This window comes from Ipomoea triloba, chromosome 1, assembly GCF_003576645.1.
Source record: "Ipomoea triloba cultivar NCNSP0323 chromosome 1, ASM357664v1".
Classification (NCBI taxonomy): domain Eukaryota; kingdom Viridiplantae; phylum Streptophyta; class Magnoliopsida; order Solanales; family Convolvulaceae; genus Ipomoea; species Ipomoea triloba.
Genome location: NC_044916.1, coordinates 32,782,051 through 32,807,927, shown reverse-complemented (window position 1 = coordinate 32,807,927; position 25,877 = coordinate 32,782,051). Strand labels below are relative to the sequence as shown.

The 25,877-nt window shown below is 35.9% G+C and overlaps 3 protein-coding genes and 1 pseudogene across 4 annotated transcripts; 2 read left to right on the top strand and 2 right to left on the bottom strand.

Annotated features, from left to right (window-relative positions):
• Window positions 1-6,034, top strand: part of LOC116033263 — a 13,861-nt pseudogene extending 7,827 nt beyond the window's left edge.
• A 709-nt stretch (window positions 6,035-6,743) lies between these two features.
• LOC116032124 (periodic tryptophan protein 1 homolog) lies at window positions 6,744-14,455 on the bottom strand. The gene is made up of 17 exons (XM_031274536.1): window positions 14,132-14,455; window positions 11,951-12,088; window positions 11,068-11,270; window positions 10,724-10,803; window positions 10,485-10,580; window positions 10,255-10,378; window positions 10,017-10,075; window positions 9,862-9,933; window positions 8,808-8,878; window positions 8,620-8,716; window positions 8,124-8,198; window positions 7,912-8,010; window positions 7,611-7,754; window positions 7,497-7,526; window positions 7,352-7,414; window positions 7,144-7,221; window positions 6,744-7,035 (listed from the first exon to the last, which is right to left on the bottom strand). The coding sequence occupies exons 2-17, from the start codon at window positions 12,067-12,069 to the stop codon at window positions 6,955-6,957; spliced, it is 1,491 nt and encodes a 496-aa protein (XP_031130396.1). The 5' UTR covers window positions 12,070-12,088; window positions 14,132-14,455; the 3' UTR covers window positions 6,744-6,954.
• A 1,921-nt stretch (window positions 14,456-16,376) lies between these two features.
• Window positions 16,377-21,483, top strand: LOC116028359 (E3 ubiquitin-protein ligase BRE1-like). 2 transcript variants are annotated; one of them, XM_031270056.1, is made up of 6 exons: window positions 16,377-16,589; window positions 17,783-17,959; window positions 18,047-18,125; window positions 20,113-20,207; window positions 20,901-21,157; window positions 21,283-21,483. In XM_031270056.1, exons 1-5 carry the CDS (start codon window positions 16,392-16,394, stop codon window positions 21,135-21,137), a joined length of 786 nt encoding a protein of 261 aa, XP_031125916.1. In that variant the 5' UTR covers window positions 16,377-16,391; the 3' UTR covers window positions 21,138-21,157; window positions 21,283-21,483. The 2 variants fall into 2 exon arrangements, with proteins under 2 accessions (XP_031125916.1, XP_031125925.1); XM_031270065.1 differs by having other exon boundaries at window positions 21,250-21,483.
• Window positions 21,484-21,803: 320 nt separating this feature from the next.
• On the bottom strand, window positions 21,804-24,956 carry LOC116028351 (probable magnesium transporter NIPA2). Its single transcript, XM_031270043.1, has 9 exons — window positions 24,600-24,956; window positions 24,286-24,460; window positions 24,042-24,098; window positions 23,795-23,885; window positions 23,526-23,686; window positions 23,068-23,195; window positions 22,830-22,967; window positions 22,637-22,729; window positions 21,804-22,516 (listed from the first exon to the last, which is right to left on the bottom strand). Exons 2-9 carry the CDS (start codon window positions 24,410-24,412, stop codon window positions 22,325-22,327), a joined length of 987 nt encoding a protein of 328 aa, XP_031125903.1. The 5' UTR covers window positions 24,413-24,460; window positions 24,600-24,956; the 3' UTR covers window positions 21,804-22,324.
• Between the last annotated feature and the right edge of the window lie 921 nt (window positions 24,957-25,877).

Sequence of the window (25,877 nt, the reverse complement as noted above, 5' to 3'; positions counted from 1 at the left end):
ATCTGACAAATCTAGCCTGCAGACCTTCATGGTAATGGTTGAAAAAGATGATTCCTCTGTGTTGAGCCAAATATTCTCATCTTTTGATCAGTCATCTATTCATTCTCCTGGAAATCAGGTAAAACCACTTGACTAGTTTCTTCTTATATTTCCACTATGCCTATTGATGGTAGATGAATATGCATACTGTCTCCATCCTTCATTGATTTCTCCAATCACCTTGTGTTGACACAAGACTCTAAGATCCAATTTCCCTTTCCCCTTCTTTTGTTTATTTTGTTGACTAACTTATTGTAAAGTTTGTTATATATTTGGCTCTTTTCATATCAAGCTTGGTCTTATATGCTCCTTGCACTATAGGCTGATGGACTCCGGCAGGCACTTGAAGTTGAAAATAGACTTCGTGAAGAATATTCCAATAGCCTGGATATAGTCTACTCACTTGAAGAGTTGAAGTTAGGAGCTAAAGGGAACTTGACAGAGCGCCGTCCAGGTCAACGACTGCAGCTAACTTTAGGCGAACCTGGGATTTCCAGCTTCTCATATAAAGCTGCACTTCTTGATGCCCGGGAAGAGTTTGGACCGTTCTCATATCACTGTGGGGTGTTTCTTGTTCCAAAGGTTTGTTAAACTGCTAAGTTCCAGCTCCATTTACTGCTTTGTCAACAACTAAATAGTAAATAATAATATTGCACTAGTCTCTTGGTTGGTTGATAATTGATTGGAAATTTACTTCTTCAAATGCACAAAATATACTCCCAATGGTGAGCTTGTTTTTATCTACATGTCATGCAATTTTCTAATAGCACTTTTTTGTGTTTTGTGGAAAGTAAGGATTAATCTTTGTTAATATGAGGATAGAGGAGTTCAATTATTTCTATAATCTGCAAGCACTCTGTTTCTGAGCCTTAGTGTTTCCCTACTATCTTTGTCTTTCTAGATGACAATGAACTTTGAATGAAAGACTTCAATAACAGCTTGATTAGCAGTAAAATTGTCTGTATGCATGTGCAGGCATTTATGCCATATTTATTACAGATGTAGTAAAGATTTCCTATAATGGTTGATTATTTGCCTACACTGCTTGAACCATAAATTCTAGTATTTTATTATCTTGTGATATCACTTCCTCATTTTCATGGGAAATATTCTAACTAAAGTTGAGTTTTCAGACACGAGCTCATGAATGGCTGTTCTCTACAGAAGAAGGTCAATGGATTATTGTGGAAAACTCAAAGGCTGCACGTCTAATCATGGTAATCTTTTTGCAGATTTTTTTTTTTGGTTGAAAACATCGCCAATACTTTTTTGTTTTGCATATTTTATATTGACATCTATAATGCAACAAATTTCCGTTTCTTTAGATTTTACTAGATTCCAGCCATTTGAATGCTAGTATGGATGATATCCAGGTAATGTTTAGCTTTGTTCTAATGGATCCTTATGCATGTGGTGCTTTCAATGCATAAACTGATGTGTATTTCACTTAAATCTTCAGAGTGATATATCTCCGCTAGTGAAGCAATTGGCACCTAGTGAGTGTCAAGATGCGTCCCAAATTCCGTATGTTGTCCTTCCATAAACTTTCTTTTCAGCAATTTTTGTGTTGACTGTTACTTTTCTTTTTCCCCTCTCCTATGTTTTCAATTTGCTAATTATCTCATGTAATGATAAACCCAAAGATCCATTCAGTTTGAGAAGCCAATCTCTTGAATCATCTATGAAATGGCTCTGGTATTCTTTTTATTGACAAACATTAAACCTATACCCTATTATTACCATCCTCCGCTCCCCAAATGCACTCTTATCACTATCCTCATCCTCAACTATTTTCGTCCAGTCACTGCCAATAATCCTTCAAAAATTTGAAGTGCTCCACAATGAGCGATTATATAACTGAGAGAGATAGGATAGTATTGGAAAAGGAAAATGAGTTTTCTTGCATGCAGTGTGCACAGCTTCAGTCCTTTGTTTAGGAGGCTTTGGGATGTTAGAATGTCTTCCGAGATGCCACCTTGTCTCATCGGCATGGATATTTTGTGTACCTTTCCATTTGGCAGATATACCACAGTTGTATGACATTGCATCTGTGGTAAACCTTGGTGTCTATCATAACAAAGTAAAATTTAACAAGTTCAGCAGTCCATAGATTAGGTTTACTATGAATTGTATTTGTGTATAAAAGGTGTGAATGGATCTTTCTTTGAATTACTATGAACACATTACATTTAATATCGTAACAAAGTAAAATTTAACAAGATGGCTTACTAATGTTTACGAGATTGACTTTTTGACAGGTTTATGGCAGCAAGTGATGGAATCAAGAAGAGGAAGATTGTGCACGAGGTTCAGGAAACTCTTTTAGTGGCTAATATACATCTTATTATATTACTCCATATATTTTATTTATTTTTATATGACTCTAGAAAATATTGGTCACTTCTAAATACAGAGCCAGCAGCGCATTCCTTCCTGCTTTCAAATTGAATGTCCAAGTTTGCTTATTGGACTTTTTTGTAAATAATGTTCATTTTCTAAAAGAAAAGTTTACATTTTGTTACACTTGAAAAGCCACTTTGTCAGCCTTTTTAAGAGAAAATTAAATGTAATGTGTTCCCCATACTTTCTTATATATCACATTATAACCTCTATTCTTTGTATGAACATCAATATAAAGTAGGATTTTCAATGGGATAGAGACTTGTAGTTTCACTGAAGCTTTACACAGTGCTCCTTTCTCATCTTTATGTGTAGATCACATCGTCCTTGACTGGTCCAATAACTGTGGATGACGTTATATATGAACAAACTGATGAGAATATCAGCTGTCTGTTTCAATCAGATAATGTGATGTTCCGTCGCCTCACTTTCCAAAGAACTGAGAGTTTGGTGCAATCTGAGGCTGTGCTAACAAGTGAAGGATCACAGAAAAATATAACTGACAAGGATCAGAAGAAAAACCTAAGATCTAAATCCAGAAAGAAGGGAAGTAAGACAAGTTCTGATGGTAATGTTTCTCTGTCCTGCCAATCTGCCATATTTTTATGTGATTTAAGGAATTAAGTTCAACCAATGAGTTCTCTTTATTGTTCATTGTACCAAAAGTCCTTTGTTGCTGCTGGATATGGAGTGATGTCATCTCCTCCCTCCAATATCTAGCAGGGCTGAAGAAACCTGTCTCTTTAGGATCATGTTATATATTTGTCATATGTTCTTCCTTTTTCTTAAGCCCCATCAGATCTTTCTTTCTTTTTCTAAATAGTGTTATATATGTTGGCTTACCACAGGATCAAGAAATGATTTGAAAGTTGATCACAGTTACTTGGCTAGTCCTTATCATACTGGAATCATTTCTGGACTTATGTTGATTTCTTCATATTTGAGCAGTGCAGCATCAAAAGGAGGCATGGTAAGAGTGAAAATTTTGATTTGGGCCCTTTATAAAAGGACAGCTTCTCTCATCTATGCTACATCCTGTCCTTCCATTTTCTGCTCTCTTTATTGTCATGAATGAGGGAATCCTGAGCTTTGCTAGAGCTTCCCTCTGTGTCTAGTTGTAAGCCACACAGAAATGCCTATGGCTCTTTGAGTCACTGTTAGATGAAATCTCTGCAATGTCCATTTTAAATGATTTTACACGAGATGGCCTTGCTCCTTTACATCCAGTTAATTGTGTTTTTATATTCTCCTTGTGGACATTTCAGCTATGCAGAATATTATTTCAGTTAATTATGGGATTGTATCATGGGTAGTATTAATAAGCAATATCTTATTTATAGGCAAATAACTTAAGAAGCTCTATTATTCAAGAGCTTGGGGGTTACAACATGCTCCTCTGATCTTGTTTCATTGTCTTGGACCTCTTAGTTACTTCCTGTTTAAACTTCTTGATATACAAGTGCACTTTGTCTGCTATTTCAGTAGCACCAAATTTAGGTCACGAGGATAATATCCTGAAGACCTGAACTGTGCATAGATTGTCTACTGATTTTGGTTGGGATTCTCAGAATTGTTTTATTAAAAAAAAATAAATAAAAAGATTAGAGTAGTCTTTTATGCAGGTGGGTTGACAGATTGACTGGCAAATTAAATTTGAAAATTATTGATTTTCCAGGTAAAAACTGTTGTTATTGGTCTTGGAGCAGGATCACTTCCCATGTTTCTGCACAGGCACACGCCTTTCCTTGAGATTGAGGTAAGTTGATGTTAAGATGGTCTATCGTTATAGATTTGTGTAAATGGTAAACTGACTAATATAAAATTGCAGGTTGTGGAGTTAGACCCTGTGGTTCTAGATCTTGCTAGAGACTACTTTGATTTTAGAGAAGATGGAAATTTAAAGGTAAATCTCTCTATTTTTCTCACACATCTCCAGAAAATAGAAATTTAACACCATTAAACCACAGGGAAAACAATCATGAAACTGCAGAGGGCAAAAAATAGGAATACTAATAGAACTCATGAAACCAACACAATGTTTCTAATGGGAAATGATCATTATTCACATATAGAGGGAAGGAAAAGCATGAAACTAGGATTTATGTAGGAAGAGTTGGGAGAGGATTAAAGCATCTGTTACTTTGTGCGCCAGGGGAATAGGGATTTGCAGAATGAGTTCTCTGTTTTAACTTGTCGATATGTATTTTAGGAAACCTTAATAATTTCTTTCTGATTTTGTCTATATGGTTTTGCAGGTACTTATTACTGATGGGTTAAAGTTTGTTAAAGAGGCAGCTCACCTTGTCACTTGTAGTAGGGAAGCTGATCTGTCCAAGTTAAAGGACTCTACTGTATCTGATGCAGAATCCAGTAGCACTCCTCACATTGATATTCTTATTGTAGATGTGGATTCTTCAGATTCTAGGTAAATGGGGCTCAAAATTTAACTAGTTGTGGTTCACTTGGTAATTTTCTTTTCAATCTTTTAGCTCACTTGTCATTACAAATCTTTCACCATTGAATTTATGCAGTTCTGGTTTGAGCTGCCCTGCTGTAGATTTTGTGAAAGAGTCATTTCTTACAGCTGTAAAAGATTCTCTCTCTGACCAAGGTCTCTTCATAATCAACTTGGTCTCTAGGTCTCCTGCCATTAAAGACACTGTCTTTTCGAGAATGAAATCGGTGAGAATTAAGTACAAGTAAACTGTATTTCTCAAACAATATTGTTTTGTGATCTTTCCCTATCAAGTTTGCTATGTTATACAGATTATGGAGTATATAAAAGGGCTTTAATTAACCAAGCAATAAGCTATTAGACACTAGATGTCTGACATACTTGTTGCATATCTTGGTTGCTTTAGTTCTGACCATGTGTAACAGACACCCATGCTATTCCGGGATTGGCTTATTTTGCCATTGTTTTCCAGTAAAACTGTGAAGACTAATGGAAAATCATGCAATATCAGCCACAAGTGCACAAGTTTTGTATGATAAATGGAGGTTCACAAAATTGTGTGCTTTTGATTTGCTGCATGCTGAAATTTTGGTGTTTTGTGCAAAACCTATTGCAGATGTTTCATCACCTCTTCCACCTTGAGCTTGAGGAAGATGTCAATGAAGTTGTGTTTGCTCTCAAGACAGAAAGCTGTATTCCTGAGAATTGCTTTCCTGAAGCTGTTGATCAACTCTCAAAGTTGTTGAACCTAGAACAATCACGGTTTGGCAAACCCATAATAGATGCGGCTAAGAAGATCAAGCGGATAGTATGATTTTTAAAACGAGAATCATGCATGCATTGGTCAAGATATCTGAGTCATTCTGTCAAAGGGGAGGGGATGGAATCATTGGCTAGGCTCCCTCCCTCCCTCCAAGCTTTAAATGAAATACTTCATTGGCAATATGCCAAATGTTATGTGCTTACTGAGTGTACGTTGTATTTTTCTGTTTTTGTTTTTTAGTCCATAAATGACCTGTATATTTCCCTGCCTGGGACATAATGTGAATAATCGTGTGATGAGTGGCGATATTGCCTCTTCAGAGAAGTCATGTGAGGCATTGCATTTCTTATCTTAATATGAAAAATATATATGATCTATACATATGAAAAATATACACTATATGTGATTATACTTCCCGGAGGGAAAATAACACTTTTTTTTTTCTTAAATTATATGAAAATAACACCTTAAATATGATTATACTTCCTGGAGGGAATATAACACCTTTTTAACCTTGAATTAATGAATTATATGAAAATAACACCTTTTATCTAGAGTTAATTCCATTTTTGATCCTAGATTTATAGGTGGCATCCCACTTTTAGTCCTCTTTTATCAAAACATCCACATTTGGTCCTAGTATTATTGTGGCATGACCATTTTTGGTTCTCCGTCAACAAAATTGTTGAAATGTCGTTAAATACAATGGTTTTTCAATCATTTTTATACAAAGTTGACCCGGCTATATTTTTATGTTTATTTTTTTGAAAAAATCTGTAATTGAAGACCGAAATGCCATTGTATTTAACTAACATTTCAACAATTTTGTTGACGGAGGACCAAAAATGGCCATGCCACAGTAATACTAGGACCAAATGTGGATGTTTTGATAAAAGGGGAATAAAAGTGAAATACCACCTATAAATCTAGGACCAAAAATGGAATTAACTCTTTTATCTATTAATTATATTGTTGTCATTTTGTCCTGAAAGAGTGATGTGAATAGTACAATTGTTAAACCATAGATTAAGATTCACCTTGCATTGCAAATCAAAGTCCATGGTATAATTTGCCATGAACAGTACATGCAAAACTTGGTTGACCGAACTATAGTCTGTCCAAAATTTTGTCAACTCAAATGGGTTTAAATACAACACGCCTGAAAACATGTGTGTATATATATAAATAAATCAGCTACACGAGAGTCGTACACACCTACAAAATTGTATACCTAATAAATCTGGTAGGGGTTCAGCCCAGGAAAACCATAAATAATTCCAAAACTGCAATAAAATTACTACTTAGATTTAGATCTTGTCTTCTGGGCGTATTGTTCATATTTCTTGGCGATGGCATCCTCGGACAAAATATCCCACATCTGCAAATAATTATGCAAGAAGGGCATTACTCTACAATTCAACCAAAAGAACAAACAATAACAGAAGGCAAAAGGGGCAACGACGGAACGAGAAGAGTATTCACTCACTTGAAGCTTTCCTTTAGAGCCACCTATGGCCAGCAAAAAGGGGCAGTCGTCTGAGAAGGAAACTGAAAACACAGCCCCCTGGCAGAGAAGCAAATTAAGTTCTGGTTACATTTCATGGCCTAATATCTACCATCATGTTTCAATCATTGATCTTATGCGAATATAGCTAAAATATTTTGAAAGCAAACCAACTTTACAATATACGTACAGCTTTGGGGTTCCTTGTGGCAATACATGAAGGTTGATTGTTGGACAAATCCCATAATTTTACCTGCAGTATGTGGTCATCAATCTTACCAGATACAATTAAGAGATACAAAGAATATAAAAGAGACAGGAGAAGATATGAATACCGTTTTATCTAGGGATCCTGTTGCAAGAAGCTGCCAAAAAATTAAATAAATTAGTTCACTTGGGAAGAAGACCTTAAAAAAAACACATACATCTAAGAAGAAAACATAACATACATTTGGGACCAATGGATTAAAGGAAATTGAGCAAACTGCTTTATCATGAGCATGGAGAGTGAAATTTGGCTTAATCTCAGAAGTAGAACTAGGATTAGCAGCCCGGATATCAAAACTAGTAATCGTTCCATTCTCCAAGCTGACCTGAAATATTTTAGTTCATTCTACATAAGCAGGCAGTTTTCTAAAACTGTAGTCCATACCGAATTACTTCTGAAAATTTATAATTGACTTCTCATCTCCAGTACTCCAAACTAGCTTAAAGCTCAGTATTGGTGTTCAACGAAGATAAGGCACTAACCAGAAATGAATGCTCAGCATTTGGATCCCATTTCAAGCTTTCAACTTGGTCAGCCACTGAAAATTTAAATCCTTCATGGGAAGGTTGCCTTACATCTTTCTGCAACATGTAGCATCTTCCACTATGAGAAAGAAAGGCCTAACCATCTATCGACCCCCTTCTCAATCTAGGGAGAGAATGCATAAAAAAATCCAGGAGACAAGTGACCTCACCAACAAAACAGAACGATCAAATGATCCAGAAAGAAGAATTTGTGGCTTAAATGGATTCCACGCAACTGATTGCACCTGAAAATGTACAAGAAGGTGAACAACCAACTTTGAAATGTAGGTTCCTCTTCATAAAGAAGTGTGTAAATATTGAGACAAAAAGCACCTGCCTTCAATACTTTGCTCAAAAAATAAGAAATGACACAAAATGCAAACCAGATAGAATAAATTTTGACAAAGAACAGTACGTCTCTTTCAAGTAGAAAAAGAAAAAGGATACTTTAAGTCTGTCCCATTTCAAGAAGCTGAGATTTAGAATAAGTTACCCAAGATGAGCATATGAAAGTAAGCACACACCACACTGTGAACATAAGACTGTAAATATATACATGTGATGTGTGCTTCATTCAGGAACCTCAACAAAAATGAAGTTGGATAATAAGGATAGAGAATAGAAATGGCTCAACAAATCACATAAGAAATAACATTTCATCCTTGCCTTGTCAACATGGTCAGTCATGGTGAGATTACATGTTCCTGTTGACACATCCCAAATCTTGACTGATTTGTCAGCACTACCACTGGCTAGAACATTCCTGCATAAGATGACAATGATGATAAGATACAACATTTTCAAGCAACTTGATATCTGACTGATAACTAGAACTAAAATAAAACTTCAAAGACCTATACTCCTTGTTCCAAGCAAGGCCAAGTACGGAATCGGTGTGACTGTCCTTTTTGTATTTGATTGATTTCTGAAACGAAAAGAAGTAAACTAGGTAAGAGGTAATAAGTTTCTTGAGGTTTACACAACCAGCTGAAAATAAATGGATGATTATCCAACCAAACCAGACAACCCCGCAAACTTCAGTTTGGGCTTTGGATTTCCTATTCCTACCCCTACAGCTAATGGAAATGTAAGAACCACTCTCCCCATATGTGAATATAGATCAAATTTGTCAGATATTAATAAGAACATGGCACAAAAGAACTTTGTTATTAACGGTTAACTTAAATTATCCAAATGTTCAATAATAACAGAAAGAGATATAAAAGAAACATCAAAGGTTGTAAAATTATATATTTACATGTTTACTATAGAATACACATCAGTGTACAGATTTTTCACTGCACCAAATTAACAAAACCCATCCCCTCCTCGTTTTTCGGTGTTTCAATCTTTCAACAATAAAATTATTTACACCAAGCCCATGCGTCATCCAATGCTCTTCAACCTACCAAGGTGGAACTGCATTCATGACGCGTAATTGATCATATGCTTAAGAAGTATATTTCTTATTATTAGAATAAAGGGGCATGCTCAAATTTAATTAAATTTTTTGTTAACATTATATGCACATCGATCACATGCCATTTTGATACAACAAAAGAGAGTGTTAAGGTTTAAGTAACCAAAGAATTGCAGTCTATTAACTTTTCATTCAAGCTTAATATTAGACTATTATTTCAATTAGTACAATTTTAGTCTGTCCAAAAATATATCCACTATTTCAAGAAAAGAGCATTCATACAAAAGAGATATTGCTCAGTTTGATGAGGTGAGGCCTGCTAGACAGAGATCAGGAGTTTATATACTCTATTCCCCACCAAGATTTCAAATAAATAAATACAGTAAGAGATATAAGTGTGTGCATAAAAAGATGCAACAAATGGCAGAAGAGGACACTAATTAGTACTTTTAAATAAAAGTGCTAAAAAAATCAATTCATATGTGCACCTTCTTCCCTTTCTTCCCCTTCTTTTTTTCAGCAATGCCACCCAGGATAACTGATGGTTGGACTTCATCCATCTGAGCACAAAGTGAAGAAATAATGATAAGAATAATGTAAAAAAAGTCTTTATGTACAGAAAGTCCATCAAGAGTTCATATACAATGTCAAGGTCCCAAATCTCAATGGCTGGTTCCATGGAGCCCACAGCAATAAAGTTCCCTACAATCATACAAGAACTTGTTTACATAAGATCATACAACTTTATAGAAGAAATAGAGGGTGTGAAAGAGGATATTGTCAAATGATTTGTATTTATTGGAGAAAATCTTAGGCAGACTAAGTTACTTGTGCATTGAAATCCTGTGGTTATTATATAACAAATTATAATAGCATCACACCTTTCTCCCCTCCTTTAAGAGGGCAATCAAGCCATGCTGTACAAAGAGGAAATGCTGGAATTATGATATCATGGTGAACATACATGTTCAAGTCAGCATCTGTTGAATCCTCCAATATCCAAACCTGTTTGGAGAGATCAAACTTGAGAACCAAAACTTAATGAAATAGAAATGAGGAGTGCATTCAGGGGCAGATTTAAGTAATTATTCACCAATTAACCATCACATGCCTCAAGGTGACTGACATCATCTTCATTACGTGCACAAACTATAACAGCATCATCAGGTTTTATAGCTGTGTCCTCTTCCTCCTCAGAGTCATTGTCCTGAAATTGAAACAAAAATATGCTTGTTGAATGAAATGCAAAAGAAGATACAATAACAAAGAACAGAAAAGAAGGGGAAAAAACGTTGTGCCAGATGCAGGATAAGGAGTCTGAAAATTGTATTAGAAATAGATTGAACATACATCCTTATCTTTAAGATACGGATCCATGTCATTACTTGCATAATATAAGTCCTTAAGTCCCGGACCAAAGAGCTCGATGCCTAATAATCAATGGGGGAAAGAATACAAAAAAAAAAAAATGAACTAAATCAAGTTTCAGACGTAAAATTTCATACATATAATGTGAAAAGTCTAACAAAGTAATCTCAATGTATAACAGTAAAATGACTAACTACAGTGGTGCAGATAATATCACAAAATAAAATCTGTAACTAAGGTAGAGCATACATAGTAAAAGACAGCAAGTTTAAAGGAGTAATATAGTCATAAACGAGGAATATCTATGCCAGTAGAGTTATAGATACCATCTTCCTCATCATCATAATTGTCCATGTCCAATTCCCTCAAAGCATCAGTTAGATCAACTGTGGTGTCCTTAGAATCCTCATTATGTGCATCCGCTACAGCTGATTCATGGTCAACTTCATCATTGTTGTCCTTTCTAGATGTATCAACATCCATTTCTTGATCAGTTTCTTCATCAGCTTCTCCATTTTCAGCTTCATCGCTGCAATATTTTTAGAAGACATTACAGAAAGGGTATGCATTAAGAAAGCTTGAGCATGTTTAAAAAAAAATAAAAAAAAAAAAGTCAAAATTCCATTAGTCGTATGATCATTCCAACTCCAATTTTCTCCCTACCATCTTCATCAAAACACATCTACAATTTGATATTTCTACATATACACTATTCGAGATGAGTAGATTCTTGATAAGGTAGTTGGAAAACATGAAGAAAAACCAACAAGCTCCATTTTATATAAGCTAAATTCCTGGAAAGTTTTCATCAACAGGCTCCTTCACAGCCTTAGGACTTTGGCATCAACCCAACACTGAGATGAGAGCATTTAAATTTTAAACACTTTTGGCAATGAGCAGAAAGGATTTATCCCCCCCCCCCCCCCTAATTTCCCTCTTTAAACATTAACATGGAAGGTGGGATCTTCACTGGTTTAATAAAGTTGTTTCGGAACTTGAACTTGTGAGCTAATGATCTATGATGAGCACTTGGCACAACACCAAGCTTCACAAAATAGCTGATTTTGTTTTAAATGTGAAGAATGTATATAAAATCTGATTGTTTATACCAAACCTTTAAAAAAAATTAAGTACTTCAGTTTTCAAGCTTATAAAAATAGTATCTCATGTTTATGGAAAAAAAAAGAGAAAGAGGTAGTAGAATGATACCTTTTTGTAAGAATGCCACTCTTCAAAATCTCTTCAATTTCTTCTTTCGAAGGAGGCTCAGCTGCAGCGGGGACTGACTTAGCAACCCCCTTAGGAACCCAGGAAATAGCTGCTATCATTATTATCTAGCTTTGTTTTCTGCATTAACAACCCAAATAGAAAGAAAAAAAAATCCTTATTTAGAACAGAGGCATAAATCAAAATCTTATAGGAAATCAGAATTGAAGCAACCAACATTCAAGACTTCTCTATATACCAAAGCAACAATGATTTCTATCTAAGCAATCCAACAAAAAAAAAAAAAAAAAAAAAAAANAAAAAAAAAAAAAAAAAAAAAAAAAAGTGAAGTGAAGAAGATAATTTTTATATATCCGTACATATATTAATAAGTGTATATAGGTGAGAAAGAAAGCCTGACTTTATTCTTGCAGATTGGAAGAGAGTGATCGAAGCCGCGGTGGCGGGGAACCTGTAGAGAGGGCTGAGGGGTTGGGGTGGAGGCGGTGGGTTTATTAGTATTCGGGTTTTAGGTTCAACTTTTATATTAGAGAGCAGTTTTATTTTCCTTTTTTTTTTTTAGTAATTCCATTAGTAATTATAGGCCATCCCGATTAAGGGAATTTTGTGGTAATTTTTTTTTGTTGTTGAATACTATTGACTCTATTATAATGTAATATCTCAACTTACTGAAGCACAAAGAGCTAACGCCCAAAGAGCCAACGCCTCGGGGATCAAACCTGTGACCTCTCACTTAGGAGGGTCACAACTATGCAGCTTGACTTTAGAATAGTAAAATGAGTGAAAAGTTTTTTAGGGTATTTTTCTCCTGTAAATTTGAGAGTTTTGGCAGGAAGTTTTTTAGGGTATTTTTATCCTGTAAATTTAAGAGTTTTGACAGGTAAGTGTGGAGCCCACTATGGGAAAAGAACTGTGCCTCACGCCCACCTGGGCGCATAAATATTTTATTTTATTTTTTTCAGTTTTGTATTTTGTTTTTTTTTCCTTTTCTTTTGTTTCTCCATTCTCATTTTCTCTTTCATAATCATAATTATAAAATTTCTTCAAAAGTCACACCAAAAATCTCCACTATTGAGGAAGGTCTTTGATTATGGCATATTTCCATTCACATCATCAATCAAATATTCATTTTGTCTCAACATCATTACCCTATATTATTGAAATTATATATTAAAAAATAAAAATTAAAGTAACAAACAATTGTCTATAAATACAACACAAGCTGCTTATTGATTACATTTGTGTCGTTCACATGCTCAAACACTTTTTTAAGTAATTACAAATGCGCGTATACTATAGGTTATTTGCATATTTACAACAAATTGACAAATGAAATATCTCCCGTTATGATATATCTTATAAACTTTTTTTTTGGATAAAAGAAGAGGGGGCACCCAAGAAAACATATTATACTGTTGTCAACGGGGCGGGGCGAGGCGGAGCGGGGAATGGGGTCCCCGTCCCGGTCCCCGAATTGCCACCCCGTTCCCCGTTCCCCGGCGGGGCCGTCCCCACGGGGATTTTTCGGGGATGGGAATCCCTGCGGGTTNTTTTTTTTTTTTTTTTTTTTTTTTTTTAATTCTGTCTATTTGAAAAATAAAATAATATTCAGCTTTCAAAGTCTAAAATTATAGATTAATAAAACTAAAAGAGTACAAATTTAAGTGAAAATATAATATATGATAAAAAAGAATCGGTTTACTATGAATGTTTAAATATTTATTAAATGATAACGTATAAACATCAAATACAAGCAACATAGACATATAATTTGATTTGAGATTTTGAGAGTATACCAATTACATAAAAGGACTCTCTAGTCTCAATTGGTGAAGGTAATAAACTGCTATTTTCAGAATTTCATAAAGACCTTCATGGCCTCATACATATATATCAATTGTCAAAGATAGACTGCTATAATCAAATTCAAAGGCACTGCTATAATCAAATTCAAATTTCATTAACCATTAAACCATAAAGCATAAACCATTAAACCATAAAGCATAAACCATAATCTGTAAACCATTAAAACCATTGAACCATTAAACCATTTAGCATAAACCATTTAACCATTAATTCATAAAGCATAAACGATAATCTGTAAACCATAATGCAATAATTACAATCTATTCCAGATTTCCAGTGGAGGACTGGAGGACTAACCTAGGCGTTGAGCAGACTAGCAGAAGTTAGGGTCGACCGTCGACGGCGAGCAGTGGCCGGAGATGTCGCAAACGCAGAAGCGAGGTCGTCGCAGACGCAAAGGCGAGGTCGCCGCAGTTCGCAGTTCGCAGAGAGGTCGAGGTCAGTCTTCCAGTTCGCACTTCGCACTTCGACGCCGGCTGGGACTTGGGAGGAGGGTGAGTCGGTGACGGCGTGACGCTGGGATGCCGCCGGCGACGACGCGAGGATTCGAGGACGACCGCAGGAGGCGGAATCGACGCAGAGCAGAGTTTAGAGTCGGCGAGGCGAGGCAGAATAGATTAATTATTTACATTCCTTTTAGGGTTTTATGATCTTATATAGTACTTTGTATAAAATATAAATAAATAAATATATAATATATAATATAATAATTATAAACGAGGAATCGGGGACGGGGCGGGGATCGGGGTTTGGGGTCGGTGTCGGGGCGGGGACCACCCTCTCCGTCCCCGTCCCCGGTGAAGATTTGGGATTTTCCCCCCTCCTCGCCCCCGTTCCCCGATTTAATTCCCCGGACCGACGGGGGCGGGGATCGGTTTTTCCCGTCGGGGACGGGTTGAATTGCCTCATCCCCTCGATCATGAGGGATCCTCCGGTGAAAATTGACGTCGATTTGATCCTCGTGAATCTTTTCCCTCAGCCCACACGGAGCTTCATCCAACATTGTGATGATTAAAAGCCAGTTTAGCCAGTGCATTCCCTATAGGCGTGGTTGAACTCAATATAGTCAAATACTCAAATTCGTTCTTCGCTTCGATACACCTTTGGATGATGCTATTATATTGGCCATGCGCTCTGTTGTTGCTTCGCAAAAGGGCAACCATAATCTTAGATTCGCATTCAATGGTATGCTTTTGGACACCCAGTCGGGAAGCAACGCGCAAACCCTAAAGAACACCCCAAGCTTCCACCTCCCCAATAGAACAACGACCGATGTTATGCATAAAACTACCTTCCCAACAACCGGTATGATCCCGCAACACATCACCACATCCAACGACGTTGTTATCAGGAGAGCAGCTCCCATCCATGTTGATTTTCATCCACCCCTATTGCGGTTTCTTCCACGAGACAAGGGTATCCCGCGAGCTGACCTGCTCGTCTTCCTGGAATCCTATGCTTAGCAAATGCGTGGGTAATTTCCATCTCCTTCTGCTCGATCTATGTAATTTTCTAGCAAAGGGGAATGGTTTGCCCGTTAAAAATTGCATCGTTGCGCCACCTCCATAGACCATAGCCACCAAAGCCGAATTGCAAATCTCGCCGACCAACTATCATCGAGCCCCAATATGCTATAGCCTCTGATGTTCGCTGTCAGCCAATCATCATTGTGTAGACGACTGAGATTATCCGAAACCCGTGGGTATAAAACCACGCTCCAGATACCCTACGACTCCTTGCAGTGACGAAAGAGATGCTCGCAATCTTCCTGTTGCCCTGCACAAAAACCACAGTAAATGTTAGATGTAAGCTTTTGCCTAACTCTTTCAGCATTGGTCAGAATTTTCCCATGTTTAACAAGCCACAAAACCAACAAATCCTATTGGGAACTTTGAGTTTCCAAATCCTTTGCCAATCATCTTTACCACCAGACGGAGGGAAGGGAATAATTGTTTCATAAGCAGAAGACACGAAAAAATTGCCATTCAGTTCGAGACCCCAGCGAGTATCATCTTCCTCAGCATTATCCCCTAAAAGCACAAAACTGACCAGCTTACTCAAACCTTCCACCGAGAGAAGGCCCTGAAGACGATTCCATTTCCACCCCTACCAATATACTTACTAAATGCAAATTTTTTGAACATGAATAATCGAAAAAATTTAAAAAGATCACATAGCAAAGGAATACAAAGAGATATAGAGTACACTATTTATGGTTAATTACATGTTTAACCTTTAAATTATAAAATAAATTAAATGATTAAATTTATTTATCAAATAAAAGAATGAATCGATAGTATCCTTAAATTATTTACCATCATGACTATAATTTTCTTTTTTTAATATAATATGATAGTCATAACTTTCTTCCTGAATAATTTGTTTCAAATTTGAATATACTCTAGTCACGAGGAGACATGAGAACTTAAGAAGTCTAAAATATGGCAAACACATAAGTGTCAAGTTTTTAAATTGCAATTTCAAATGCAGAGTTAAGGGTAATATTGACCCTTTTCTAATTAATTAAAAGAAAAATTAATATAACAAATTCTGTGGTATGTTAAGTACCAAAAAATGCGAAGTTTTCCGTCATCTTCTTCTCCCCCCTCCCGGAAAGAAATTGCCCTTTTTGCCATCATCATGCTCAACCTTACTTATAAAGTACAAACTGAACATCTCCGTCCTCTCTCTATCGCCATCGCTAAAACTTAAAAGCCTCTGCCACTCAGAAAATCCCAGCAACCCAGTTTCAAAAGTATGGCTTTTTTTTTTTTTTTTTTTTTTTTTTCAAAATTTATTTATTTATGGTACGAATGTACTATTTTCCACATTACTCCGTATCAAAAATCAAACGTCTTTTACCCTTAATTTCATTTTCGCATTTTAGAATGCGGCTTGAGAGACTGATATAGTTTCATTTTAGGTTGATTTTTGAATAATTTTTCTGTTCTTCAGCATCATGGTTTAATCATCCTGGAAATGTGTTTTTCTTTTGAATTCTGAGAATAATTGCTGCCTCTGTGTGTCCCGTTTCTTGTTTCTTGAATGATGCGATATGGAAAAGGGGGAAAGAACTCTTTTTGCTTAGTAATATTCATGTGAAATTTGAAGGAAGGTAATAAATAAAAATAAATAACAAGAAGTAAGTGTGATACTTCTTCTACACAAAATTTTAAAGAGGGAAGATTGTTTGTTTGCATTTGTGTCGATCAGTTGTCTATTTTATCGATTCATTTGGAGCTTCTGATTCTATATATGTGTGCGTGTGTCCATGTTTGACATGAATTTGTTACATATAAATAATTTTTCAATATTTATTTTCCATTTATTCCAAAATCTGTATCAACAGCTTGATCAGAGGAAATGCTTTCAAGATTCAATGCACTTTCGGCACTTACTTAGTCTATACAATACAGTTTAATTATATAATGTAGCAGGGGGAGAACGTAGGAGTAATGGTTGGGGTGTGGTGATTGAATAAGCTCTAAATGAATTCCTGTCTTTTAAAATCAGCACCGGATGATTTACTTCCAAGTTCCAACTTCATTTTTATGAGTTTTATTTCAGAGGTATGGCAAGTGGAAATTTGCAAGATGTTTCATTGCAAAAACTTGGCCATCAGCTTCACCCCTTAAAGTGCTCCCAAAACTTAGATTCTTTTTAATGTTTTCATGGCATAAATGCAGCTGGTGTTAATCCACACACTTTTTCTGACATGCTTGTCTTCTTTTCTGCACTTTATATTAGTTCTGAACAGTAAATGCATATACAAAATATAAAATGAATATCTGACAGTATCAAACATCTATGAAATTGTGAATTTTAAAAGTAAATATCTGTGGCAATTTTTTTTCTCCTTATTATGACAATCATTTTTCTAGTTGCTTATTGCTATAAAAAGAAAATCCTTCACCAATCATGGCTGCCATTTTTCTTTACAATTTTCAGATGGTTCTAGATATAGACCTTAATGGTCCACCTAGAGTTGAGGATCTTTTAGTAATAGATGATGCTATTGGTGTGAATACACATTTAGAGCTTGGACTGCCTCAATTACAAGTGACAGCGAATTCTGATTCTATAGATGATGAAGTTGTGATATGCTCCCCAAGAAGTTTTGCTGAGGTATGCAATCTTTTTATTATTTTAAAATTTTTTTTTTATGTCCTGTTAAATAACTAAGTTTGAACATGGTATCTTGTTCCCCATCAGGCTAGGGAAAAGTCAAGGAGGAACCATCAGGTAATAGAAGTGCTAGATGATGAAACTGAAGCACAAGGAGCCCCCCCAGGTCTTTCTGCTTATCTGGTCTCCTTTTTGATTGTCCAATTTCTAATTTGTATTCCTCTGATCCTATGTTCAGTATTGACTTCTTATTAATTCTATATGCTGGTAATGTTGCTTTTGTTTGTGGTGCATCTTATTGACCTAGTCCCAAGACTTTTGTGCCCTTATAAATGTTAATGTTGTAACGCCTAGGCTCTAGGCGCCCCTAGGCTGAGTCGATTTTAGCTCTAATAGCCATTTTGTTCGGATGTCCGACTAGTCGGTCAGTCGGCCGACTAGACCGACTAGTCAGCCAAACCAACTAGACTAACTAGTCGGCTAGATGACCAACTTGGTAGCTTTAAAAAAAAAATATAAAAAATAGGGTTGTTTAACAACCCTTAAAGAAAGGGAAAAGTGAAAAATGAAGACTCAAAGGAAGAAGAATAAATGAAGACAAAGAAGAGCAGACAATACAACTCAAAAGCGAGGAGTATAGGCAACACAACACAATTCCGCGATCGTTGCTTGTTGCTCGCCACCGCCTCCCACCATCTTTTGTTGACACTCGCCGACTTGTAGTCTGTTTATTGTTGACTTTGCGGCTTGTTGCTCCCATTGCTAGACTGAGGTTGACGGCAGAGACATTCTTTTTCCTTTCCGTTCGATAGAGAAGAGGAAGGCCAAGGTGTTTTATTTATTTATTTTTTTTTTATAGGTCTTCTATGCTTTGGTATTGAAACTCTGAAGTAAATGAAAGGCCTTTTATGCTTAGGTCTTGAAGCATGAAGTAAATAAAGGCCTTTTATGTTTTGGCATTGAAGCCTAAAGTAAATAAAGGCGGGCATTGAAGCCTAAAATAAATGAAAGGCCTTTTATGCTTTGGTATGAAAGCCTAAAATAAATAAAAGGCAAAAATCTTTATTTTATTTTATTTTTTTTATGTACCAGGCGCCCATCAGCTGCCCTAGCACTTTCTACAACCATGTTATATTAAATTTAACAGTACTTTGCTTACTATTCATAGTATTTGTTTTTATGTTTCTTCTATTCTTAAGGATGTGACCAACTTGATTTCATTGTATGCAAAAGAAGGAAAAACAAGGATTAACGAACTGTTTAAAATGTTATGGAAAATGAAAGAAAATGGCAGATCAGGCCCATCAGGAAGGAGGAGTCTTAACCTAAAGGAGGTCAAGTTTTGTTTGAACATTCCCTCTGGTTTCCTTTGGTCCTTCCTTTGATCCTTAACTTACAAAATGCTTACAAATATTCTTGTCTCTAGTGTGAATTTTTTTGCTGAGTTTATACCCAAAATGATCCCCGACTATGTCATAATTCCCAAATTGGTCATAGATTATTAATTTACACAAAATGGTCCCTTAACTATGCAAAATTTTCCTCATTTTAGTCCTCCATTACTTCATCGATCACTGCTCTCTATTGTTTAGTGTTGATAGGTGTCAGAGCATCCGTGCGCATACATTCAATGTTCTATTTTATTTTTCTTGATCCTGTTCTCTACCTCTCTATATTTAGACTTCTGCTGGTTGTTCTGTCCTATGTACCTACACACTTGAAAAAAATTTTAAATAAAAAAGCAGGGGGGAAAGCAAATGAATTGCAAGCTGCCTTGTCCTGGCATATTTATAGTACATTGTGATATATCCATTTTGGTGAATGGGGATGCTGGGATAATTTGGTAGCTATCACTTTAATCTACATAACCTCTCAACTTGATCATGGTTTTATCATACTGAATTTTCATTTCTTTTTAAGATGGCCGTACTTTGGTGCAGTAACAGGGTGCATATAATTATGGTGGCATGGTTATGCAATAGTTGGATTTTAATTTGAAATTGTTGGCCTATGAATTTGATACTCTAAGTAGCCTGTAGTTGGAGTTTTCTCAATTTTGCTCTTCTGCAATTGTTAAAACAAAAAAAGAGCTTTGTCAATTAATAACCAGGGGTTCTTTTATTTGTTCTGACAATCTGACCCTTGTACTGCAGAAGGGTTTATCTTTTGCAGACGAAGGAAAGTTTCAAGAAGGAATGGTGCAAATGTTTCGTGTATAAACTTGGAAACTCCAGAAAAGTACAAGGAGGTTATTATTCTCTGTTACTTTATTATGCTATCAACTTTTGTTAAATGTATAAGTTTTATTCAATGATAGTTTTTGGCACGTAATACTAGATCCTCCCTGTGTTATATCTGTTCTAAGTATTATGAAGGTTATTTTTGGTTTCCAAAGTCCAAACTTTACTGATACAGTGGAAGAAAGTTGAGGGTTAGGTTTGGTATAGCGGCAAGTGCTCACTTGTTAAAAACCTATGTGAAAATAATCAGAGTGTGTATACCTTCCTCTCCCAGACCTGCGTATTATGAGTTAGTGTGCTCTTTATTAGTGCAACGGATACTCATAGCAGTTCTCACATCATTGCCTTTACCCATTGAGGCACTTCACATCACAAAGTAGTGAAGTGCATGAACAGACTCCATAGTATTTTTACTGCTAAGGAAATCCCATTTCTAAATTTATGTCTGGATTGTTTTATAGAAAGGCTTGTGTCGGGCTAAATGTCGTTTTCCTCTCCTCTTTTCAACTGAAAGGCGCCTAGGCCTGAAATCTGAAAGTGGGTTCGTTTGGAGCTAAGATGATGTCTACTGTCTAGAGTGCAATTTTGGAAGGAGAATATCTTTTTTTAGGCTTGCCTTGTTGTATTTTGATATGATGATTTAGTGTGATTGATAGTCAAATATTGTGTGTTTGATTTAGATTTACTTTATTAAATGGCAGAGAAAGGGTGATAAGCCTGAACAGGTGTCCCAGTTTGCAGCTCAACCAAAACCACCCACCTTTAGCTGTCCAGTTTGTATGGGACAGTTTGTGGAGGAGACGTCAACCAAGTGCGGGCACATATTCTGTAAAAAATGCATCTCGACTGCAATAGCATCCCAAGGGAAATGCCCCACCTGTCGACAGATACTCAAAGGAAAAGACACATTCAGGGTCTACCTTCCGATATTAGATTAATGTTTATGTTGCGTGCCAAAGTGAGTGCTGTCTGTTCTCTTCGCACAACCCTGTAATAAGCTATACCGCTTTTTATATGATTATTTTCCAAGTTTGCTCAATTTTTCTGCAGTTCATAATACCGAGATGCTCTTCTATTATTCAGGATGCAGAATGGGGAGTGTGCAGGGGTCTAACCTACCTTTCTAATATGATTGACAATTTTGGCTTTGATCATCCTTTTGGAGCAAGACTTGGGTTTTTTGTTCTCTTTATAACATTATGATTACTTATGTTTCAATGTTTTGCGGTGGGCATTTTGTCAGACTCCAATGTTTAAGGGACTCCCTACTCTCCTTCATCCAAACTCCTCTTTGTCTCTTCTTTTATTTACTTGAGTTTTCTGTGCAAGGATGCAAATGCATTTGGGAAGAAAATGAAAGTAATGGGTAATGGAGTCAAATGTGTTTTTTCAATAATTGGAGAAACGAGTCATTTTTTACTCATTTTTCAAGAAATGTGTATAATAATTGGAAAAACAAGTCATTTTTTAATTAAAAAAAATCTAAAATTTTAACCCATTGAGGAACCACCATTTTAACACCACTTTTATATTAATTTTTTTAAAATTAACCCCAAACACAATTCCAAAATGTGTTAGGTACTTCTATGAATATCAAAAAGGCATTTCGGAAATGTGTCTGATGTATATACATACACCAAATGCATTTCTCAAATGCGTTTGGCAAAAGAATAAAAATTCAAACCCAAAACTTGGATTTGAGAATTTTGAGCACATCCCATTGCCATCCCTATGATCTGGAAATTTACCCTTTTACGGCAGAAATTAGAAAAGGATACAAATAGAAATAGAACAACATTTACCAGCAACTATTGGGCTAAGCTAACAGATAAAGAGTTGAAAAATCTAATCATAGAGCTAAGACTTCTCTACTCTAAAATGCCATTTCATTTTAATGCTTTCTTGCCGACTTTTATTTACTGGGGTGGGGGCAGGCAACTTCACCAAGTTGAAACTCATCTTATGTGTTCTGCAAAGTGGCTCCGAGTCAAAGTAAGAGCATAAAGCCCAGAAAACGCCCCACACAGCAAGCTTGCTCCCTCACATCTTGGTTCTCATAGTTTGTTCCTTTTCCCATTTTCACAATCCACAGATATGATGAATTCTATAAGCATATTACCATTCTTCAAACATTGGATTCTTGACTTCTATTGTCGCCTCTGGTTCCATTCTCATTCGAGGAATTGACAGCTTGGGAAGTTGTCGAGGTTCCACCTCCCATGTCTTTGGTCTTGTGCAGGAGAAAAGTCCCCGAGAGGATGGTTATGAACCCGCATAGTTCTGTTACTATCTGCGTCGCATTGTTGTGGTCCCAGTCCTGAATCCACACCACCACAATGTCAAAAATATGGGATGCACCAGAAACGACAAAACCTGCTACTAATCTTTTGCACATCTTGTAAAGAATAAAATGCTGTGAATGAAAGTGCGAGGTTACCTTGAACATGATCATGCTAGCTAGAATGGTGAGTGTCGTGAACATGACATAGTACACGGGTGAAACTACTGCTGTATTGAAGGTGTCCAGTGCCTACAGGAACACCATTCCATGGTTAATTGAAGTTTGTTTCGTCAGGTACCTTAGAAACAATACAAAATAAATATATAGATAAAAGACGGCAGGTAGGTACCTTGTTCAGATAGTTCAGCTGAAAAATGCAACATATGACGACAAATATCGTGAAAAACCATGTCTGGAAGTACTTAAACTGATTTGTTTCTTCAAACGTAAGCTTCAGAGCTATTCCAACAGCTTTCACACCCATAACCTGTATCAGCGAAAAGGAAAAACAAATAAGACCAACATGAAGAGGAATAACCCAAATAATTATTGTGTTATAAGGAGGAATCTTTAGAAATTATTCATACCGTGAGTGACCCCGTGAGGGAACAAATTCCAATGTAGACGACCATATGTGACTGTCCATAACGTGGCACGTAGCGAAAGACAAGGACTAAGACCAGAGCTATAACTATGCAGGTGTAGACAATGAATCCTGCTCATTGTGAAGAATTGGAAATAAACCAAACATGAGGATAACAAAGAGTGAAATATCTGCAACCATAATTATATATACAAAGAGTGAAATATCTCCATTCTTTTCTTATTTCTGTTTCCATGAAACTATTAGAAATAGAAATGTGCTATTCCTTGTCCATTATAGTTAAGCTACAATGAGTTCAGGGAAACAAATTGGCGTGTAGTACACGAGTCAGTGTGTAAAAATATGTATCTGTATTCAAACCGAGGGAATATAAACATGGCTTCCCTGCACATAAGTTAAACAATATATTCAACATAGAGCCAAGTGCTACAAATATCATACCTGGCTCGGTTGCTAGGTACCAGATCTCCTTGACAGAGGTGATTTTCCTTTCTAAAGGGGCATGTAATACGATACTGGTTGATCCGACAAGGCAGAGGATACAGCCAACCACACCAAAGATATGTAACCGTTCCTCCAAGATAAAATGGGCTAGCACTGCACTGCGTACATGGGAAATTATACACAAAAATTTTAATATCACTCTCGAACTGAAAAGTGGTTTTTGTGAACTGTAACATCATCTGCCATGAAGCATTATGAAGGCATACCTGAAGATAATACTCAAAGCTCCCAATGGAGTCACAAGGATTGCTGGAGCATATGCATAAGCAGCAAAATTCGCCCCCTCACCAATAATCACTACAACAAATCAAAACATTGTGATTAACTGATTATAGACAAAATTGCACTATACAAACTCCATATCATAATAGAGTAACATATATGTTGATTCTTCATGCTTAGTATTTAGTTTTGGTGAAGATGCACAAACAAAAGATCACATGTGATTCTTACTTGTTATCATCCCAGCCCACCACCATGGTTCCAACAAGTATGAATGCCCTCCAGAACCTGTTCAAAACTAGAGAAATTAACCAAACACATGCAATGATATTGAGTAAACATGAAATTATGAAAACATCACAGAATATGAAGCCTAGTGAGTACATGAAGATATGATGCTTGAGGAATTAAAGGTGAAGGTAAGCATAATTTGATGAAAACTAAAGAAACAGAGAGGGAAGAAAAGAGATTAAACCTGCTCGTTTTCCAGTGGCAGCAGCCTTCATAAGACCCTTTTTCTTAATAATAAAGCTGGATCCAATAAAAATGCTAGACGACAGAGCTAAGATAAGTCCATGAACATTGTCAGAAAATCCCCCCATTTAAGATGGGATTTTGGAATGCTACGATTAATCCCACAATTCAAAACCCTGCATGAAAATCGAAAAACAAAACAATAAAAAAAAAAGAAGATAGTTTGCGTACTGTGAAAACGGAGAATAGATTATCAAACTCAAGAAAGAATCCGAAACCAGAATATTCTGAAGAAAGTTAGAGAAAAAAAGAAACCTTCTTTGGGTTTCTTTGCATTCGTTCACGCGACTATAGATCAGAACCACGAATGGGTTTTATCAAAAATGCAGAAAAATACAAGGAAATAAACAAGGTCTCTTGTTTTCTTTTATGGCAGTCTCTTTCAATCCTTCTCGCATCAATTTTCTCTGATAATTTGCGTTCTTGTTAATTGTTTTTCTGTTTGTTTTCGTTTCCGGAAGAAATTTTGTCGAGAGAGGAGAGGAGAGGAGAGGAGCGGAGGAGAGAGAAAGAGAGAGAGAGAATGGAAGAAATCAGGGTGAGATTTTGGGGAGAAGCAAACGGTCCTTTCTGAGTTTTGAGCCACCACTTTAAGGGATCTGCCGATTCCCGCGTTCCCTATATCCCTCCCGTGCTCAATATCTTTTCTGCCCTTTCACCATTTTACCCCGCCAACTTTCAACTTTCAACTTTTTTTTAATCATTATATATATATCTTTAACGCACCATCTTCACAACTATTATTACATTACAACATTCTTCTTGACCATTTTTAACTTAATTCACCGAAAAATCCTCTTTAATGAATTTAGAAAATACCTCGTGTTTTACTATTTTTCAAACTCTTTATCCATAAAAAGTGAATGTTATAGGGGTCCCCACACCCGACTCGATAAAAGTGTGGAATGTTAAATCACGATAATTTAACAATCTATTATAGATAGGAGGAAACACACTATCTCACGTTCAACTTTCACTTCCTTCCACTCGCGAGTCACAACTACATGCCTATGTACTTGTACAACGCATATATATATATCATTGAATCCAACTTGCATATTGTATGCTTGGTGTTTTGAGTTAACATATATAATAATACTAGTTTTTCTTATGCGCGATGCGCAAAAAATAGGTGCCCAATATTAGTATTTTATATTTTAAATTTATTTAAATTTTAATATAGTAAATAATAATAATGTAAAATATTTTTATAAATTAGATATTTATTTTTTAAAAAATAATTAACATATAACTCTAATATTTAATGTGTATATATCATTATTATTATTGAAAAAGATAAGAAAATATATGGTGGATGCAGGTGCATGCGCGATGCGCAAAAAATAGGTGCCCAATATTAGTATTTTATATTTTATATTTATTTAAATTTTAATATAGTAAATAATAATAATGTAAAATAGTTTTATAAATTAGATATTTCTTTTTTAAAAAATAATTAACATATAACTCTAATATTTAATGTGTATATATCATTATTATTATTGAAAAAGATAAGAAAATATATGGTGGATG